This window comes from Oncorhynchus tshawytscha, linkage group LG05 (genome assembly GCF_018296145.1).
Source record: "Oncorhynchus tshawytscha isolate Ot180627B linkage group LG05, Otsh_v2.0, whole genome shotgun sequence".
Lineage (NCBI taxonomy): Eukaryota > Metazoa > Chordata > Actinopteri > Salmoniformes > Salmonidae > Oncorhynchus > Oncorhynchus tshawytscha.
This window is the reverse complement of record NC_056433.1, coordinates 4,480,444-4,503,712: the sequence shown is the minus strand read 5'-3', so window position 1 is coordinate 4,503,712 and position 23,269 is coordinate 4,480,444. Positions and strand designations below refer to the sequence as shown.

The window sequence follows — 23,269 nt, the reverse complement described above, 5'->3', positions numbered from 1 at the left end:
AAAGAAATTCCACAAATTAACTTTTAACAAGGTACACTTGTAGACATTGAAATGCATTCCAGTCACCTTATGAAGCTGGTTGAGAGAATGCCAAGAGTGCGCAACGCTGTCATCAAGACAAAGGGTGGTTACTGTGAAGAATCTCAAATATAAAATATATTTTGATTTGTTTAGCACTTTTTTGGTTACTACATGATTCCATATGTGTTATTTAATAGTTTTGATGTCTTCACTATTATTCTAGAATGTAGAAAATAGTAAAAATAAAGAAAAACCCTTGAATGAGTAGGTGTTTCCAATTGTTTTGACTGGTTCTGTATATGCCTAGTCATTCTGGCCTACAAACGTTTAGCCTACATCAAATGCTTTTTGACAGCATCCTCTCCCGTAGTAATTGTGCTATTCCAACAACTGGGAAAATAAACAAATAGCATTCTAAAATAAACAAATAACAATCTAAAATAAACAAATTATAATCTAAAATAAACAAATACTAATCTATATTAAACGAATAACAATATAAAATAAACAAATACTAATCTATATTAAACGAATAACAATCTAAAATAAACGATTAATAATACTCTTTAATAAACAAATAACAATCTAACAATACATAGAGAACGTCTAAGTTTGTAGCCCAGGGGAGACTTCCTGTACCTAACAGGAAGCAGATGTGTTGGTAATGGAAGGGACCTAACGTCTAAGTTTGTAGCCCAGGGGAGACTTCCTGTACCTAACAGGAAGCAGATGTGTTGGTAATGGAAGGGACCTAACGTCTAAGTTTGTAGCCCAGGGGAGACTTCCTGTACCTAACAGGAAGCAGATGTGTTGGTAATGGAAGGGACCTAACGTCTAAGTTTGTAGCCCAGGGGAGACTTCCTGTACCTAACAGGAAGCAGATGTGTTGGTAATGGAAGGGACCTAACGTCTAAGTTTGTAGCCCAGGGGAGACTTCCTGTACCTAACAGGAAGCAGATGTGTTGGTAATGGAAGGGACCTAACGTCTAAGTTTGTAGCCCAGGGGAGACTTCCTGTACCTAACAGGAAGCAGATGTGTTGGTAATGGAAGGGACCTAACGTCTAAGTTTGTAGCCCAGGGGAGACTTCCTGTACCTAACAGGAAGCAGATGTGTTGGTAATGGAAGGGACCTAACGTCTAAGTTTGCAGCTCAAAGGAGACTTCCTGTACCTAACAGGGAGCTGATGTGTTGGTAATGGAAGGGACCTAACGTCTAAGTTTGCAGCTCAAAGGAGACTTCCTGTACCTAACAGGAAGCAGATGTGTTGGTAATAGAAGGGACCTAACGTCTAAGTTTGTAGCCCAGGGGAGACTTCCTGTACCTAACAGGAAGCTGATGTGTTGGTAATGGAAGGGACCTAACGTCTAAGTTTGTAGCCCAGGGGAGACTTCCTGTACCTAACAGGAAGCAGATGTGTTGGTAATGGAAGGGACCTAACGTCTAAGTTTGTAGCCCAGGGGAGACTTCCTGTACCTAACAGGAAGCAGATGTGTTGGTAATGGAAGGGACCTAACGTCTAAGTTTGTAGCCCAGGGGAGACTTCCTGTACCTAACAGGGAGCTGATGTGTTGGTAATGGAAGGGACCTAACGTCTAAGTTTGTAGCCCAGGGGAGACTTCCTGTACCTAACAGGAAGCTGATGTGTTGGTAATGGAAGGGACCTAACGTCTCCTCCTGCCAACTGTCCTCTTGCGCCTCACTGAGTAGCTCTTATGCCTTCTGCAGACTGGGTGATGCTTGTTGTTATACCCATTGAGAAGCTGGACCTGCGTTTTTATATACTATATGCCATGCAAAAGTACAATAATACTGACTCCTATTCTGCTTCATAATATGCCCACCAGGCAACCTCCCAATAACCTCCCAACCAGGCAACCTCCCAATAACCTCCCAAACAGGCAATCTCCCAACCAGGTAACCTCCCAACCAGTCAACCTCCCAACCAGTCAACCTCCCAACCAGGCAACCTCCCAACCTCCCAACCAGTCAACCTCCCAACCAGTCAACCTCCCAACCAGGCAACCTCCCAATAACCTCCCAACCAGGCAATCTTCCAACCAGGCAACCTCCCAAAATTCTCCCAACCAGTCAACCTCCCAACCCCCAACAACCTCCCAACCAGTCAACCTCCCAACAACCTCCCAACCAGGCAACCTCACAACCAGGCAATCTCTCAACCAGGTAACCTCTCAACCAGTCAATCTCCCAACCAGGCAACCTCTTAACAATCTCCCAACCAGGTAACCTGCCAACCAGTCAACCTCCCAACAACCTCCCAACCAGTTAACCTCCCAACAACCTCCCAACCAGGCATTCTCCCAACAACCTCCCAACCAGGCAACCTCTTATGCAAACCAGACGGCACAATTTTCTTGCTTTTTTATTTACGGATAGCCAGGGGCACATTCCAACACTCAGACATCATTTACAAACGAAGCATTTGTGTTTAGTGAGTCTGCCAGATCAGAGACAGTAGAGATGACCAGGGATGTTCTCTTGATAAGTGTGTGAATTGGACCATTTTCCTCTTAAGCATTTAAATTGTAACAAGTACTTTTGGGTGTCAGGTCAAATATATGGACTAAAAAGTACATGATTTTCTTTAGGAACGTAGTGAAGTAAAAGTAAAAATTGTCAAAAATATAAATAGTAAAGTATAGTTCAGATACCCCCAAAAAACGAATTAAGTAGTATTTTTTAATTGAAGTACTTTACATCACTGGTGGTCATTGCGTTCCTCGTCAGCTATTCATACATGACTAATTAACAGTTAATTAACTGCAGTGTGATGATGTAGTTAATTAGGCAATTAGCCTTTAAATGTGCTGAACATTCTCCCCACTATCATCTGTCCTCTATTCTGTGTGACTGAAGTGGTGTCTAGTCACTATCATCTGTCCTCTACACTGTGTGACTGAAGTGGTGTCTAGTCACTATCATCTGTCCTCTATACTGTGTGACTGAAGTGGTGTCTAGTCACTATCATCTGTCCTCTACACTGTGACTGAAATGGTGTCTAGTCACTATCATCTGTCCTCTATACTGTGACTGAAATGGTGTCTAGTCTCCTATTGTGTCATTACTGTTCTATTGTTTCTTGGTAAATTCTGGAGCAATTCATGATGACAAGAGAAAATAGGACAGCACATAAATAAAAACATTTTTTGGGGGGGGGGCACCCATTCTTTAGCATAAACAAATAAGAATAACACGATAACTTTATTAATTTATTAAGCAATAATCTTTATCATCGTCCTACATGTGTGAATATAGAAAACAATATAGAAAACGTGTCATCTGTTTTAGTAGTAGTCAATTGACTATGGATGCAATTAGAACTCGGATCACTTCCTGTTATGTCATAATCGTACCTTTTGGGAAGCTAAAAAAACACCCTGGTTCGATAAGTCAGGTAAGACGCAGTGATCAGGATATTTGCAATTGTAACTATCTTCTTCATCTGAGGAACAGGACAGATCAGACCAAAACGCAGCGTGGTAAGTGTCCATGTTAAATTTAATATAACTAAACACGAAATGCAAAATAACAACGTGAAACAACGAAAATCGAAACAGTCCTATCAGGTGACACAACACAAAACAGGAAACAACTACCCACAAACACCAGGTGGGAACAGGCTACCTAAGTATGGTTCTCAATCAGAGACAACGATAGACAGCTGCCTCTGATTGGGAACCATACCAAAGCCAAACACATAGAAATACAAAAACATAGAACAACAACATAGAATTCAGGTCAGGACGTGACAACAATAGGGTCAAAACCCAAAGGTATGAACAGACAAACAAGTCCCTCACTAAGAGGAAGGAGGACAATAATAACATAAATAACATTTATCTTGGCGTCTTTTGATGCCAACCCGACAGGTGAAACACCAGCGATGCCAACCCGACAGGTGAAACACCAGCATGCCAACCCGACAGGTGAAACACCAGCATGCCAACCCGACAGGTGAAACACCAGCATGCGCCCTCCAGTAGTCAACGTATGGGACCCTTTCTTTACCATACTGTACAGTCAGGGGTCATTGATGCGTTGGGGAATGGTCTGCTGTTTCATCCACCACTACATGTGTCCAGAACTACTTTATATCATTTACACGTATTAACATTGCTTGGCTATATTCTATGGTTTGATTCACAACATTTCACCTGGGATAACTACTTGAAGAATTATCTAATTATTTGTAGCAACCAAATTGGATCTTATTGACTGTACAAAAGCAATCTAAGGTGGAAGGGAATTATGATAAGCAGAACAACTAACTAAGGGGGGAAGAGAATTATGATAAGCAGAACAACTAACTAAGGGGGAAGAGAATTATGATAAGCAGAACAACTAACTAAGGGGGGAAGAGAATTAGGAAAAACAAAAAGCTGAAAAATGACAGGATATTTAACCAAGAATAGAAGAGCAGGGAGTCCAGTTAGACAATATCACAAATAACCTGCTCATGACAACTTGAGGACACAGATGGCCACAAGTGTTCTGCAATTGCAAACCAAGTATCTATATGATGCTTTAACATGAACTGAAACGTGTGTTAATTAGCATAACAGTATGCACAATAAACCTGCAGGAGAAAGTTTGTCTGTTTTATGTGTGCATGACTGTGTTTGCTTAGCTGTGTGTTTGTGTGTGTGTGTGTGTGTGTGTGTGTGTGTGTGTGTGTGCACTTAGACTCAACTGTGTGTGTGTGTGTGCATGCATGTGTGTCCTTTGCTCGATTAACTTGGCCGACTGGCATTGACAGTCGCTCCTTGCCGGTGCAGTTAAGATAATGGCTTGTTCCGCCCAGAGTTCTGTCTTCATTGAGGAAGAGGAGGGGGGGAGGAGGAGGAGGAGAGAAGGAAAGGAGGAATGAGGAGGAGGAGAGAAGGAAAGGAGGAATGAGGAGGAGGAGAGAAGGAAAGGAGGAATGAGGAGGAGGAGAGAAGGAAAGGAGGAATGAGGAGGAGGAGAAAAGGAGGAGGAGGAGAGAAGGAAAGGAGGAATGAGGAGGATGAGAGAAGGAAAGGAGGAATGAGGAGGAGAGAAGGAAAGGAGGAATGAGGAGGAGAGAAGGAAAGGAGGAATGAGGAGGAGGAGAGAAGGAAAGGAGGAATGAGGAGAAGAGAAGGAAAGGAGGAATGAGGAGAAGGAGAGAAGGAAAGGAGGGATGAGGAGAAGAGAAGGAAAGGAGGAATGAGGAGAAGAGAAGGAAAGGAGGAATGAGGAGAAGGAGAGAAGGAAAGGAGGAATGAGGAGAAGAGAAGGAAAGGAGGAATGAGGAGAAGGAGAGAAGGAAAGGAGGGATGAGGAGGAGGAGGGGGGAAGTTGCTTTCTTCACTTTTCCCATCAAACCTCCATGATGTTGATAGATTGTAGCGATGGATGAAACTGCAATAAATAGGGAGAGAGAAATAGATACATGTGACTGTTGTTAAGCAGCGCTATCCTGTCCTGTCCGAGGAAGAGGACTGAGACATCATCTGCATCCCAAATAGCACCAGATACCCTATATAGTGCACTACTTTTGTCCAGGGCCCATAGGGTGTAGGGTGCCATTTGAGACACCCACTGCAGGAGGAGGTAGAGGGGGTGACATTATGTTTAAAATAACATGCTAATCTAATGTCGTTGCCTCAGTTTACCAATCAGAGCATGTGTTGGGCATCTCTGTAGGAAAAGAGGACGGTTAAAAAACGTGGATAACATAACACTAACACATTGTCTCTGTCAGTAATCATACATATTCAGGGAATTGTTGCTGTTGTCAGAGCAGTTATGTTGTTTCCTGCTCTGCCCTTGTCAGTCTCAGCGATCTGTCCAGCCAACTTTGGTCTTTGACAGATAAAACCATCATCACCATTGATCACAATAAGTCATCGGTTAGTGAAGCCAGGCAAGAACACTTAGCGATGTCAGGCTAGATCGTTTAGGTGAGACGAGGAGGAAGGGAATCGATCTCCATAAAAGCCACTTTCCTATCCAGCCCCCCCCTCTCGCATATCTACTACCTCTCCTATAGTGTTATCTACTACCTCTCCTATAGTGTTATCTACTACCTCTCCTATAGTGTTATCTACTACCTCTCCTATAGTGTTATCTACTACCTCTCCTATAGTGTTATCTACTACCTCTCCTATTATGTTGTCTATGAAGCAGCAATATTCACACTAACATAGCAGTCAGAATGAATCGGTGTATTGGTCATTCTGAGTGGCTGTGGACAGTGGAAGGTAGCTATTCCCAATGTAGCCCATCAAGACAACACACACAAACACACGCAGACACACCGATTGACTTTCTGCAACACAACGTGTCACGTTCTGACCTTAGTTCCTTTGTTTTGTCTTTGTTTTAGTATGGTCAGGGCGTGATTTGGCGTGGGCAGTCTATGTTTGTTTTTCTATGTTTGGTTTTTGTGTTTGGCCTGGTATGTTTCTCAATCAGAGTCAGGTGTCGTTAGTTGTCTCTGATTGAGAATCATACTTAGGTAGCCTTTTTCCACCTGTGTTTGGTGGGTGTTTGTTTCCTGTTTAGTGTTTTGTCATTCACCTTACGGGACTGTTTGTTTGTTGTTTATGTTCAGTGTTCATTTTGCTTCATTAAATTATGGACATTTACCACGCTGCGTTTTGGTCCTCCGATCCTTCTCGCTACTCCTCTTCAGAAGAGGAGGATGAGATCCATTACAACACGTCGGCTTTGATTTAATGACCAAATTGCAGATAATTTTTCTCAGCAGTTTTATTAAGTCACCTCTTTAGATAGAAATAATTAAAATGTCTGAACAACACATTTGTGACAGTAAAATCATCTCGTAACGCTTAAACTAGTCATTCTGGAAAATTGTCGTGACCCTCATCAGAAACCCTTTCTTTCCCCATTGACCTCCTAATGAGAAGAGGAAAAGGAGAGAGGCACAGAGGTTTACCCCTGAGCGTCTTCAAACAGGAGAGAGGGGAACAGAGGTTTACCCCTGAGATTCTTCAAACACGAGAGAGAGGAACAGAGGTTTACCCCTGAGATTCTTCAAACAGGAGGAGAGAGGAACAGAGGTTTACCCCTGAGATTCTTCAAACAGGAGGAGAGGAACAGAGGTTTACCCCTGAGATTCTTCAAACAGGAGGAGAGGAACAGAGGTTTACCCCTGAGCTTCTTCAAACAGGAGAGAGAGGAACAGAGGTTTACCCCTGAGCGTCTTCAAACAGGAGAGAGCGCAGTACCTCACTCAGTTCATTTCTCTCTACCCTGGGGTGGTGTACTATCTGAAGCAGATCTACCCTGGGGTGGTGTACGATCTGGTACAAATCTACCCTGGGGTGGTGTACTTTCTGATGTAGATCTACCCTGGGGTGGTGTACTATCTGATGCAGATCTACCCTGGGGTGGTGTACTATCTGATGCAGATGACCCCTCTGATCGATTGGCTGGTGGCTTCAGTACAAAGACTAAGGATGCTCCCCAAAAAGCACCCTATTCCCCACGTAGCCCATAGGCACTGTAGTGCGCTATACAGGGAATGACAAATAGTGCACTATACAGAGAATGAAAAGTAGTGCACTATGCGGGGAATGACAAATAGTGCACTATACAGGGAATGAAAAGTAGTGCACTATACAGGGAATGAAAAGTAGTGCACTATACAGGGAATGAAAAATGTAGTGCGCTATACAGGGAATGAAAAGTAGTGCACTATACAGGGAATGAAAAGTAGTGCACTATACAGGGAATGAAAAGTAGTGCACTATACAGGGAATGAAAAGTAGTGCACTATACAGGGAATGAAAAGTAGTGCGCTATACAGGGAATGAAAAGTAGTGCGCTATACAGGGAATGAAAAGTAGTGCACTATACAGGGAATGAAAAGTAGTGCACTATACAGGGAATGAAAAGTAGTGCACTATACAGGGAATGAAAAGTAGTGCACTATACAGGGAATGAAAAGTAGTGCGCTATACAGGGAATGAAAAGTAGTGCACTATACAGGGAATGAAAAGTAGTGCGCTATACAGGGAATGAAAAGTAGTGCACTATACAGGGAATGAAAAGTAGTGCAGTGCACTACTATACAGGGAATGAAAAGTAGTGCACTATACAGGGAATGAAAAGTAGTGCACTATACAGGGAATGAAAAGTAGTGCACTATACAGGGAATGAAAAGTAGTGCACTATACAGGGAATGAAAAGTAGTGCACTATACAGGGAATGAAAAGTAGTGCACTATACAGGGAATGAAAAGTAGTGCACTATACAGGGAATGAAAAGTAGTGCACTATACAGGGAATGAAAAGTAGTGCACTATACAGGGAATGAAAAGTAGTGCGCTATACAGGGAATGAAAAGTAGTGCACTATACAGGGAATGAAAAGTAGTGCGCTATACAGGGAATGAAAAGTAGTGCACTATACAGGGAATGAAAAGTAGTGCGCTATACAGGGAATGAAAAGTAGTGCACTATACAGGGAATGAAAAGTAGTGCACTATACAGGGAATGAAAAGTAGTGCGCTATACAGGGAATGAAAAGTAGTGCACTATACAGGGAATGAAAAGTAGTGCGCTATACAGGGAATGAAAAGTAGTGCGCTATACAGGGAATGAAAAGTAGTGCACTATACAGGGAATGAAAAGTAGTGCACTATACAGGGAATGAAAAGTAGTGCACTATAAAGGGAATGAAAAGTAGTGCACTATGCTGGGAATGAAAAGTAGTGCACTATACAGGGAATGAAAAGTAGTGCACTATGCTGGGAATGAAAAGTAGTGCACTATACAGGGAATGAAAAGTAGTGCACTATACAGGGAATGAAAAGTAGTGCACTATGCTGGGAATGAAAAGTAGTGCACTATGCTGGGAATGAAAAGTAGTGCACTATACAGGGAATGAAAAGTAGTGCACTATGCTGGGAATGAAAAGTAGTGCACTATACAGGGAATGAAAAGTAGTGCACTATGCTGGGAATGAAAAGTAGTGCACTATACAGGGAATGAAAAGTAGTGCACTATACAGGGAATGAAAAGTAGTGCACTATACAGGGAATGAAAAGTAGTGCACTATACAGGGAATGAAAAGTAGTGCACTATACAGGGAATGAAAAGTAGTGCACTATACAGGGAATGAAAAGTAGTGCACTATACAGGGAATGAAAAGTAGTGCACTATGCTGGGAATGAAAAGTAGTGCGCTATACAGGGAATGAAAAGTAGTGCACTATACAGGGAATGAAAAGTAGTGCGCTATACAGGGAATGAAAAGTAGTGCACTATGCTGGGAATGAAAAGTAGTGCACTATGCTGGGAATGAAAAGTAGTGCACTATACAGGGAATGAAAAGTAGTGCACTATGCTGGGAATGAAAAGTAGTGCACTATGCTGGGAATGACAAATAGTGCACTATACAGGGAATGAAAAGTAGTGCACTATGCTGGGAATGACAAATAGTGCACTATACAGGGAATGAAAAGTAGTGCACTATGCTGGGAATGAAAAGTAGTGCACTATGCTGGGAATGACAAATAGTGCACTATACAGAGAATGAAAAGTAGTGCACTATGCTGGGAATGAAAAGTAGTGCACTATGCTGGGAATGAAAAGTAGTGCACTATGCTGGGAATGAAAAGTAGTGCACTATGCTGGGAATGAAAAGTAGTGCACTATGCTGGGAATGAAAAGTAGTGCACTATGCTGGGAATGACAAATAGTGCACTATACAGAGAATGAAAAGTAGTGCACTATGCGGGGAATGACAAATAGTGCACTATGCACTACTTTAAATAATTCCATCTGAGCTCCTAGAGTGTGAGGCTCTACTTTTCTTTTCCAAGTGTTCTACTCTGCTAGCCAGCACCTCCCCTAAACAGGTGTTCTACTCCGCTAGCCAGCACCTCCCCTAAACAGGTGTTCTACTCCGCTAGCCAGCACCTCTCCTAAACAGGTGTTCTACTCTGCTAGCCAGCACCTCCCTAAACAGGTGTTCTACTCTGCTAGCCAGCACCTCCCCTAAACAGGTGTTCTACTCCGCTAGCCAGCACCTCCCTAAACAGGTGTTCTACTCTGCTAGCCAGCACCTCCCCTAAACAGGTGTTCTACTCCGCTAGCCAGCACCTCTCCTAAACAGGTGTTCTACTCTGCTAGCCAGCATCTCTCTCTCTCTCTCTCTCTGTCTCTCTCTCTCTCTCTCTCTCTCTCTCTCTCTCTCTCTCTCTCTCTCTCTCTCTCTCTGTCTCTCTGTCTCTCTCTCTCTCTCTCTCTCTCTCTCTGTCTCTCTCTCTCTCTCTCTCTCTGTCTCTCTGTCTCTCTCTCTCTCTCTCTCTCTCTCTCTCTGTCTCTCTCTCTGTCTCTCTCTCTGTCTCTCTCTCTCTGTCTCTCTCTCTCTCTCTCTCCCTCTCTCTCTCTCCTTTCTCTCTCTGTCTCTGTCTCCTCTCTCTCTCTCTCTCTCTCTCTCTCTCTCTCTCTCTCTCCAGTCATTCATCTATGTACCTTGCTCCGTAGCAGTCCTCCAGAGCAGTGTTCTGGAGTGCTCGCCATCGACGATGGTTTAACCTTGTCTTTACCAGAGCTGGAGTCGTTGTCCTTGATGATGTCATACTGCCGACAGAACAAGGCGATTACAGCTGTGTGTGGGGGGGGTAGACAGGAGAGATGGGGATTAACATACTGTCATTGTCACTCACAGGCTTGTCATCACTTCCTGTTATTGTAACCTGGGGTTGTAGAGGCATGTTGAAAAGGTAGCTGGCTCATTCCCAGGGAGTGTATGGTGGTGATCACAGGCGGAGTCTTCATCTTTTATTATTTATACCTTTATTTAACACGGCAAGTCAGTTTAAGAACAAATTCTTATTTTCAATGATGGCCTACCAGAACAGTGCCTTGTTCAGAGGCAAAACGACAGATCTGTACCTTGTCAGCTCTGGGATTCGAACTTGCAACATTTCTGTTACTGGCCCAACGCTCTAACCACTAGGCTACCTGCTCTAACCACTAGGCTACCTGCTCTAACCACTAGGCTACCTGTTCTAACCACTAGGCTACCTGCTCTAACCACTAGGCTACCTGCTCTAACCACTAGGCTACCTGCACTAACCACTAGGCTACCTGCTCTAACCACTAGGCTACCTGCTCTAACCACTAGGCTACCTGCTCTAACCACTAGGTTACCTGCTCTAACCACTAGGATACCTGCCTCTAACCACTAGGCTACCTGCTCTAACCACTAGGCTACCTGCACTAACCACTAGACTACCTGCTCTAACCACTAGGCTACCTGCTCTAACCACTAGACTACCTGCTCTAACCACTAACCACTAGGCTACCTGCTCTAACCACTAGGCTACCTGCTCTAACCACTAGGCTACCTGCTCTAACCACTAGGCTACCTGCTCTAACCACTAGGCTACCTGCTCTAACCACTAGGCTACCTGCTCTAACCACTAGGCTACCTGCTCTAACCACTAGGCTACCTGCTCTAACCACTAGGCTACCTGCTCTAACCACTAGGCTACCTGCTCTAACCACTAGGCTACCTGCTCTAACCACTAGACTACCTGCTCTAACCACTAGGCTACCTGCTCTAACCACTAGGCTCTAACCACTAGGCTACCTGCTCTAACCACTAGGCTACCTGCTCTAACCACTAGGCTCTAACCACTAGGCTACCTGCTCTAACCACTAGGCTACCTGCTCTAACCACTAGGCTACCTGCTCTAACCACTAGACTACCTGCTCTAACCACTAGGCTACCTGCTCTAACCACTAGACTACCTGCTCTAACCACTAGGCTACCTGCTCTAACCACTAGGCTACCTGCTCTCTATTTATATTACACTCAGAAAAAAAAGCAAACATCCCTTTTTCAGGACCCTGTCTTTCAAAGACAGTTAGGGGAGTGATGAGCTCTACAGCAGAGTCTCACAACTCAATCGCTGGTTGAAACTGTTTTCTGCCTCTCCCAAAAGATCGAATTTGTAGATAATTGGCCCTCTTTCTGGGACTCACCCACAAACAGGACCAAACAGGACCAAGCCTGGCCTGGTGAAGAGTGATGGACTCCATCCTACCTGGAGGGGTGCCCTCATATTGTCTACCAACACAGACAGGGCTCTAACTCCTCTAGCTCCACAATGAGATAGGGTGCAGTCCAGGCAACAGGCTGTTAGCCAGCCTGCCAGCTTAGTGGAGTCTGCCACTAGCACAGTCAGTGTAGTCAGCTCAGCTATCCCCATTGAGACTGTGTCTGTGCCTTGACCTGAGTTGGGCAAAACTAAAAATGGCGGTGTTCGCCTTAGCAATCTCACTAGGATAAAGACCACCTCCATTCCTGTCATTATTGAAAGAGATCGTGATACCTCACATCTCAAAATAGGGCTACTTAATGTTAGATCTCTTACTTCAAAGGCAGTCATAGTCAATGAACTAATCACTGATCATAATCTTGATGTGATTGGCCGGACTGAAACATGGCTTAAGCCTGATAAATTTACTGTGTTAAATGAGGCCTCACCTCCTGGTTACACTAGTGATCATATCCCCAATGCATCCCGCAAATGCAGAGGTGATGCTAAGATTTACGATAGCAGGATGGCTAATAGCAGTGTATATACAATAGGGTATATAATAGTATATATAATAGGGTATATAGTAATATATATATAATAGGGTATATAATAGTGTATATATAATAGGGTATATAGTAATATATATAATAGGGTATATAATAGTATATATATAATAGGGTATATAATAGTATATATAATAGTATGTATAATAAGGTATATAATAGTGTATATATAATAGGGTATGTAATACTATATTTAATAGGGTATAAAATAGTACATAGAATAGGGTATATATAATTGGGTATATAATAGTGTATATAATAGGGTATATAATTGTATATATAATAGGGTATATAGTAGTGTATATATATATATAATAGGGTATATAATAGTGTATATATAATAGGGTATATAGTAGTGTATATATAATAGGGTATATAATTGTATATATAATAGGGTATATAGTAGTATATATAATAGGGTATATAGTAATATATATATATAATAGGGTTTATAGTAGTGTATATATAATAGGGTATATAATAGTATATATAATAGGGTATATAGTAGTGTATATATAATAGGGTATATAGTAGTCTATATATAATAGGGTATATAATTGTATATATAATAGGGTATACAGTAGTATATATAATAGGGTATACAGTAATATATATATAATAGGGTATATAGTAGTGTATATATAATGGGGTATATAATTGTATATATAATAGGGTATATAGTAATATATATATATATAATAGGGTATATAATAGTGTATATATAATAGGGTATATAGTAATATATATAATAGGGTATATAATAGTATATATAATAGGGTATATAATAGTATATATAATAGTATGTATAATAAGGTATATAATAGTGTATATATAATAGGGTATATAATAGTATATATAATAGTATGTATAATAAGGTATATAATAGTGTATATATAATAAGGTATATAATAGTATATTTAATAGGGTATAAAATAGTATATATAATAGGGTATATAGTAGTGTATATATCATAGGGTATATAATAGCGTGTATATAATAGGGTATATAGTAGTATATATATATAATAGGGTAAATAGTAATAATATATATATAACAAGGTATATAATACTGTATATATAATAGGGTATATAGTAATATATATAATAGGTTATATAATAGTATATTTAATAGGGTATAAAATAGTTTATAGAATAGGGTATATAGTAGTGTATATATAATAGGGTATATAGTAGTGTATATATAATAGGGTATATAGTAGTGTATATATAATAGGGTATATAATTGTATATATAATAGGGTATATAGTAGTATATATAATAGGGTATATAGTAATATATATATAATAGGGTATATAGTAGTGTATATATAATAGGGTATATAATAGTATATATAATAGGGTATATAGTAGTGTATATATCATAGGGTATATAATAGCGTGTATATAATAGGGTATATAGTAGTATATATATATTAGGGTATATAGTAATATATATATATATATAATAAGGTATATAATAGTGTATGTATAATAGGATATATAGTCATATATATAATAGGGTATATAATAGTATATATAATAGGGTATATAGTAATATATAAATACATAATAGGGTATATAATAGTGTACATATAATAGGGTATATAGTAGTGTATATATAATAGGGTATATAGTAGTGTATGTAAAATAGGGTATGTAGTAGTGTGTATATAATAGGGTATATAATTGTATATATAATAGGGTATATAGTAATATATATATATATATATAATAGGGTATATAATAGTGTATATATAATAGGGTAAATAGTAATACATATATAATAGTATATATAATAGGGTATATAATAGTATATATAATAGTATGTATAATAAGGTATATAAAAGTGTATATATAATAGGGTATATAATAGTATATATAATAGTATGTATAATAAGGTATATAATAGTGTATATATAATAAGGTACATAATAGTATATTTAATAGGGTATAAAATAGTATATATAATAGGGTATATAGTAGTGTATATATAATAGGGTATATAATAGTGTATATATAATAGGGTATATAGTAGTGTATATATAATAGGGTATATAATTGTGTATATAATAGGGTATATAGTAGTATATATATAATAGGGTATATAGTAATATATATATATATAATAGGGTATATAATAGTATATATAATAGGGTATATAGTAGTGTATATATCATAGGGTATATAATAGCGTGTATATAATAGGGTATATAGTAGTATATATATAATAGGGTAAATAGTAATATATATATATAACAAGGTATATAATAGTGTATATATAATAGGGTATATAGTAATATATATAATAGGGTATATAATAGTATATATAATAAGGTATATAGTAATTTATAAATACATAATAGGGTATATAATAGTGTACATATAATAGGGTATATAATAGTGTATATATAATAGGGTATATAATAGTATATACAATGGGGTATATAGTAGGGTATATTTAATAGGGTATATAATAGTGTATATATAATAGGGTAAATAGTAGTGTATATATAATAGGGTATATAATAGTGTATATATAATAGGGTATATAGTAGTGTATATATAATAGGGTATATAGTAGTGTATATATAATAGGGTATATAATAGTGTATATATAATAGGGTAAATATTAGTGTATATATAATAGGGTCTATAATAGGGTATATATAATAGGGTATATAATAGTGTATATAGTAGTGGATATATAATAGGGTATATAATAGTATATATAATAGGGTATATAATAGGGTATATAATAGTATATATAATAGGGTATATAATAGTATGTATAATAGGGTATATAGTAGTATATATAATAGGGTATATAATAGGGTATATAATAGGGTATATAATAGTATATATAATAGGGTATGTAGTAGTGTATATATAATAGTATATATAATAGGGTATATAGTAGTGTATATATAATAGGGTATATAATAGTATATATAATAGGGTATATACTAGTATATATAATAGGGTATATAATTGTGTATATAGTAGTGTATATATAAAAGGGTATATAACAGTATGTATAATAGGGTATATAATAGTATATATAATAGGGTATATAATAGTGTATATAGTAGTGTATATATAAAAGGGTATATAATAGTATATATAATATGGTATATAATAGTGTATATAGTAGTGTATATATAATAGGGTATATAATAGGATGTATAATAGGGTATATAATAGTATATATAACAGGGTATATAATACTATATATAATAGGGTATATAATAGTGTATATATAATAGGGTATATAATAGTATATATAATAGGGTATATAATAGCATATATAATTGTGTATATAGTAGTGTATATATAATAGGGTATATAGTAGTGTATATATAATAGGGTATATAATAGTATATATAATAGGGTATATAATAGTGTATATAGTAGTGTATATATAAAAGGGTATATAATAGTATATATAATATGGTATATAATAGTATATATAATAGGGTATATAGTAGTGTATATAATAGGGTATATAATAGTATATATAATAGGGTGTATAATAGTATGTATAATAGGGTATATAATAGTATATATAATAGGGTATATAGTACTGTATATATAATAGGGTATATAATAGGGTATATAATAGTATATATAATAGGGTATGTAGTAGTGTATATATAATAGTATATATAATAGGGTATATAGTAGTGTATATATAATAGGTTATATAATAGTATATATAATAGGGTATATACTAGTATATATAATAGGGTATATAATTGTGTATATAGTAGTGTACATATAACAAGCTATATAATAGTATGTATAATAGGGTATATAATAGTATATATAATAGTATATATAATAGGGTATATAATAGTGTATATAGTAGTGTATATATAATAGGGTATATAATAGTATATATAATACGGTATATGATAGTGTATAGTAGTAGTATATATAATAGGGTATATAATAGTATATATAATAGGGTATATAATAGTATATATAACAGGGTATATAATAGTATATATAATAGGGTATATAATAGTGTATATATAATAGGGTATATAATAGTATATATAATAGGGTATATAATAGCATATATAATTGTGTATATAGTAGTGTATATGTAATAGGGTATATAATAGTATATATAATATGGTATATAATAGTGTATATAGTAGTGTATATATATATAACAGGGTATATAATAGCATGTATAATAGGGTATATAATAGTTTATATAATAAGGTATATAATAGTATATATACTAGGGTATATAATAGCATATATAATAGGGTATATAATTGTATATATAATAGGGTATATAGTAGTGTATATATAATAGGGTATATAGTAGTGTATATATAATAGGGTATGTTATAGTGTACATATAATAGTATATATATTAGTGTAAATATATAATAGTTTATGTAATAATGTATATATAATAGGGTTTATAATGCTGTGTATTTATTAGGGTATATAATAGTATATATATAATAGGGTATGTATTAGTGTATATATAATAGGGTATATAGTAGTGTATATATAATAGGGTATATAGTAGTGTATATATAATAGGGTATATAGTAGTATATATAGTAGTGTATATATAAAAGGGTATATAATAGTATATATAATATGGTATATAATAGTGTATATAATAGGTATATATAGTAGTGTATATAATAGGGTATATAATAGTATATATAATAGGGTGTATAATAGTATGTATAATAGGGTATATAATAGTATATATAATAGGGTATATAGTACTGTATATATAATAGGGTATATAATAGGGTATATAATAGTATATATAATAGGGTATGTAGTAGTGTATATATAATAGTATATATAATAGGGTATATAGTAGTGTATATATAATAGGTTATATAATAGTATATATAATAGGGTATATACTAGTATATATAATAGGGTATATAATTGTGTATATAGTAGTGTACATATAACAAGCTATATAATAGTATGTATAATAGGGTATATAATAGTATATATAATAGTATATATAATAGGGTATATAATAGTGTATATAGTAGTGTATATATAATAGGGTATATAATAGTATATATAATACGGTATATGATAGTGTATATAGTAGTGTATATATAATAGGGTATATAATAGTATGTATAATAGGGTATATAATAGTATATATAACAGGGTATATAATAGTATATATAATAGGGTATATAATAGTGTATATATAATAGGGTATATAATAGTATATATAATAGGGTATATAATAGCATATATAATTGTGTATATAGTAGTGTATATGTAATAGGGTATATAATAGTATATATAATATGGTATATAATAGTGTATATAGTAGTGTATATATATATAACAGGGTATATAATAGTATGTATAATAGGGTATATAATAGTTTATATAATAAGGTATATAATAGTATATATACTAGGGTATATAATAGCATATATAATAGGGTATATAATTGTATATATAATAGGGTATATAGTAGTGTATATATAATAGGGTATATAGTAGTGTATATATAATAGGGTATATAGTAGTATATATTAGGGTATATAATAGTGTATATTTCATAGGGTATATAGTAGTATATATATAATAGGTTTTATAATGCTGTGTATATGTTAGGGTATATAATAATGTTTATAATATGTTAATGGAAGGACACAGAGATCTCACCGCCAAGACCATCAGTAGCACTGAGTAGCATCTACCTTCCTATACAGTGGTACTATAGTAACACTGCTGGAAGCCAAAAGCTAGGCGAAGTTGTCGTTCAGACACACAACTATGTTTGACAAATTGCCTCTATTATAAAGCAATACCAATTGTGTTCTCATTGCAATTTCATGCAGGTATTTTCTTTTTCTTTAATTCACAGCCTCCTAGGACCCCCTCCCGATGGTTTGTATTCGGGAGTCAAATCTGAGGTGCCTTTATATCTAGGAAGCAGACGATCCTGAGATTGATGTGAAGTCAGCAAACCATTTATCTACCCATCAGGAGAAACTGGCAATTCAATCTTCTGTGTGTTGAAATCTTTATGAGGGTAAAGCGTAGCTGTTCATTTCATACGCCAGAGAAAAGCCAATGGTGTGACAATGATATTAGTTGTTTATAAAGCATTCATAACACATTTATAAGCTATTTAATAAGAATGTATATGGCCTTTGTCCCATTACCCCATACACTAAAAGGTGTAGAGTTGGTGATGGAACTGACAGTTACTGCCTCCCAAATAGTACCCGAGTCCCTTCAAATAGCACCCTATTCCCTTCAAATAGCACACTATTCCCTTCAAATAGCACACTATTCCCTTCAAATAGCACACTATTCCCTTCAAATAGCACCCTATCACCCTATTCCCTTCAAATAGCACCCTATCACCATATTCCCTTCAAATAGCACCCTACTCCCTTCAAATAGCACACTATTCCCTTCAAATAGCAACCTATTCCCTTCAAATAGCAACCTATTCCCTTCAAATAGCACACTATTCCCTTCAAATAGCAACCTATTCCCTTCAAATAGCACCCTATTCCCTTCAAATAGCACCCTATCACCCTATTCCCTTCAAATAGCACCCTATTCCCTTCAAATAGCACACTATTCCCTTCAAAAAGCACCCTACTCCCTTCAAATAGCACACTATTCCCTTCAAATAGCACCCTACTCCCTTCAAATAGCACTCTATCACCCTATTCCCTTCAAATAGCACACTATTCCATTCAAATAGCACCCTATTCCTTTCATAGTGCCCTATTCCCTCCATATGATGCTCTCTATATAGTGAGTATGGTGCCATTTGGGAGTCATGTTCTATTTTACATCACAGAGGCTCCTGTCTTCAGAGGCTCCTGTCTTCAGAGGCTCCTGTCTTCAGCGGCTCCTGTCTTCAGCGGCTCCTGTCTTCAGAGGCTCCTGACTTCAGAGGCTCCTGTCTTCAGAGGCTCCTGTCTTCTCTCCTGACTTCAGAGGCTCCTGTCTTCTCTCCTGTCTTCAGAGGCTCATGTCTTTTCTCCTGTCTTCATAGTCTCCTGTCTTCTCTCCTGTCTTCAGAGGCTCCTGTCTTCTCTCCTGTCTTCAGAGGCCCCTGTCTTCAGAGGCTCCTGTCTTCTTTCCTGTCTTCAGAGTCTCCTGTCTTCAGAGGCTCCTGTCTCTCTCCTTTCTTCAGAGGCTCCTGTCTTCAGAGGCTCCTGTCTTCAGAGGATCCTGTCTTCTCTCCTGTCTTCAGAGGCTCCTGTCTTCAGAGGCTCCTGCCTTCTCTCCTGTCTTCAGAGGCTCCTGTCTTCTCTCCTTTCTTCAGAGGCTCCTGTCTTCTCTCCTTTCTTCAGAGGCTCCTTTCTTCTCTCCTTTCTTCAGAGGCTCCTTTCTTCTCTCCTTTCTTCAGAGGCTCCTGTCTTCTCTCCTGTCTTCAGAGGCTCCTGTCTTCAGAGGCTCCTGTCTTCAGAGGCTCCTGTCTTCTCTCCTTTCTTCAGAGGCTCCTGTCTTCTCTCCTGTCTTCAGAGGCTCCTGTCTTCTCTCCTTTCTTCAGAGGCTCCTGTCTTCTCTCCTGTCTTCAGAGGCCCCTGTCTTCTCTCCTTTCTTCAGAGGCTCCTGTCTTCTCTCCTTTCTTCAGAGGCTCCTGTCTTCTCTCCTGTCTTCAGAGGCTCCTGTCTTCTCTCCTTTCTTCAGAGGCTCCTGTCTTCTCTCCTGTCTTCAGAGGCCCCTGTCTTCTCTCCTTTCTTCAGAGGCTCCTGTCTTCTCTCCTTTCTTCAGAGGCTCCTGTCTTCTCTCCTGTCTTCAGAGGCTCCTGTCTTCAGAGGCTCCTGTCTTCTCTCCTTTCTTCAGAGGCTCCTGTCTTCTCTCCTGTCTTCAGAGGCTCCTGTCTTCACAGACTCCTGTCTTCTCTCTTGTCTTCAGAGGCTCCTGTCTTCAGAGGCTCCTGCCTTCTCTCCTGTCTTCAGAGGCTCCTGTCTTCAGAGGTTCTTGTCTTCTCTCCTGTCTTCAGAGGTTCTTGTCTTCTCTCCTGTCTTCAGAGGCTCCTGTCTTCAGAGGCTCCTGTCTTCAGAGGCTCCTGTCTTCTCTCCTTTCTTCAGAGGCTCCTGTCTTCTCTCCTGTCTTCAGAGGCTCCTGTCTTCACAGACTCCTTTCTTCTCTCTTGTCTTCAGAGGCTCCTGTCTTCAGAGGCTCCTGTCTTCTCTCCTGTCTTCAGAGGCTCCTGTCTTCAGAGGTTCTTGTCTTCTCTCCTGTCTTCAGAGGTTCTTGTCTTCTCTCCTGGCTTCAGAGGCTCCTGTCTTCAGAGGCTCCTGTCTTCAGAGGCTCCTGTCTTCTCTCCTATCTTCAGAGGCTCCCGTCTTCAGAGGCTCTTGTCTTCTCTCCTGTCTCAGAGGCTCCTGTCTTCTCCTGTCTTCAGAGGCTCTTGTCTTCTCTTCTATCTTCAGAGGCTCCCGTCTTCAGAGGCTCCTGTCTTCTCTCCTGTCTTCAGAGGCTCCTGTCTTCAGAGGCTCCTGTCTTCTCTCCTGTCTTCAGAGGCTCCTGTCTTCAGAGGTTCTTGTCTTCTCTCCTGTCTTCAGAGGTTCTTGTCTTCTCTCCTGGCTTCAGAGGCTCCTGTCTTCAGAGGCTCCTGTCTTCAGAGGCTCCTGTCTTCAGAGGCTCTTGTCTTCTCTCCTGTCTTCAGAGGCTCTTGTCTTCTCTCCTATCTTCAGAGGCTCCCGTCTTCAGAGGCTCCTGTCTTCAGAGGCCCCTGTCTTCTCTCCTGTCTTCAGAGACTCCTGTCTTCAGAGGCCCCTGTCTTCTCTCCTGTCTTCAGATGCTCCTGTCTTCAGAGGCTCCTGTCTTCTCTCCCGGCTTCAGAGTCTCCTGTCTTCTCTCCCGTCTTCAGAGACTCTTGTCTTCTCTCCTGTCTTCAGAGGCTCCCGTCTTCAGAGGCTCTTTTTCAGAGGCTCCTGTCTCTCCTGTCTCAGAAGCTCCTGTCTTCAGAGGCTCCTCTCTTCAGAGGCTTCTGTCTTCAGAGGCTCTTGTCTTCTCTCCTGTCTTCAGAGGCTCCTGTCTTCTCTCCTGTCTTCTCTCCTGTCTTCAGAGGCTCCTGTCTTCTCTCCTGTCTTCAAAGGCTCCTGTCTTCTCTCCTGTCTTCAGGGGCTCCTGTCTTCAGAGACTCCTGTCTTCTCTCCTGTCTTCAGAGGCTCCTTTCTCCTCTCCTGTCTTATTTCCTGTCTTCAGAGACTCCTGTCTTCAGAGGCTCCTGTCTTCAGAGGCTCCTGACTTCAGAGGCTCCTGTCTTCAGAGGCTCCTGTCTGCGCTCCTGTCTTCTCTCCCGTCTTCCTTCATGTAGTTTGTATTAACCCTCTCCACAGCCAGGTCCCTGGGGTAGGAAACCCTGTGTGCATCCATCACCCCACTGTGTACTCCTTTCACTGCTTCCCACAAAAGCATTTGATTGGTGCAGACATGGGCTAGTGGGAGTTACCACCATGTTTATTTTTTTAAACGTTCTAATCAGTGAAGAGAAGTAAAGGAGTGTATACTTCAGGAAGGAGGAGGAGCTAATTGGGAAATAGCCCCAGGTGGTGCAGGTCCATGAGGTATCCCAGCATGCCTTATTGGATCACACTGCTCATCAATGAGAATAGATGCACGAGGCATGGCTAATCAATTACTGGGCTGGAGGGTTACATACCTGGGACGAGTGGGAGAAATGTGATATAGATGTGATGTGTTCATAGAGGGGAAGATATGTAGAAATACTGAGCCTCTCTGTTAATGTGATCTTACTTCAATTACAACTAACCCCGATTTTGACTATTTGGCCCGTTTATTTATTTTTGTCAAAAGATGACCTTGAAGTGCTTTGATTTATTCATTGATTGGTTGATTGATTGATTAAATAATTGATTGATTGATTGACAGAGAAACCAGGACCCTGAAACTCTATCTGAACTTGTACTCCCGAGCTCATCATTAATGATCCTGTAAATAATGTAAAACATATACAGTTGATAAATGATTAAGATCACTACTGTACCTGTAATGATCAATACTATACCTGTAATGATCACTACTGTACCTGTGATGATCACTGCTGTACCTGTGATGATCACTACTGTACCTGTAATGATCACTACTGTACCTGTAATGATCAATACTGTACCTGTAATGATCAATACTGTACCTGTAATGATCACTGCTGTACCTGTAATGATCACTCCTGTACCTGTAATGATCACTACTGTACCTGTGATGATCACTACTGTACCTGAGATGATCACTACTGTACCTGTAATGATTGTACCTGTAATTATCAATACTGTACCTGTAATGATCACTACTGTACCTGAGATGATCACTACTGTACCTGTAATGATTGTACCTGTAATGATCAATACTCTACCTGTAATGATCAATACTGTACCTGTAATGATCACTACTGTGCCTGTAATGATCACTACTGTGCCTGTAATGATCACTACTGTACCTGTAATGATCACTACTGTACCTGTGATGATCACTGCTGTACCTGTAATGATCACTACTGTACCTGTAATGATCACTACTGTACCTGTGATGATTACTACTGTACCTGTAATGATCACTACTGTACCTGCTATGATCACTACTGTACCTGTAAAGCCAGTCTGTACCTGTAAA

The 23,269-nt window shown here is 38.5% G+C and overlaps 1 protein-coding gene across 1 annotated transcript in view; it reads right to left on the bottom strand.

Annotated features, from left to right (window-relative positions):
* Positions 1 to 5,297: 5,297 nt before the first annotated feature.
* The window catches only part of LOC121846590 (fibronectin type III domain-containing protein 4-like), a 69,615-nt gene continuing 51,643 nt past the window's right edge, over positions 5,298 to 23,269 (bottom strand). The window contains exons 5-6 of the mRNA XM_042322736.1: positions 10,509 to 10,642; positions 5,298 to 5,423 (exon numbers count right to left, since the gene is read on the bottom strand). Coding sequence (XP_042178670.1) covers positions 5,382 to 5,423; positions 10,509 to 10,642 — 176 coding nt within the window. The 3' untranslated portion in view covers positions 5,298 to 5,381. The remainder of the gene's footprint in view (positions 5,424 to 10,508; positions 10,643 to 23,269) is intronic.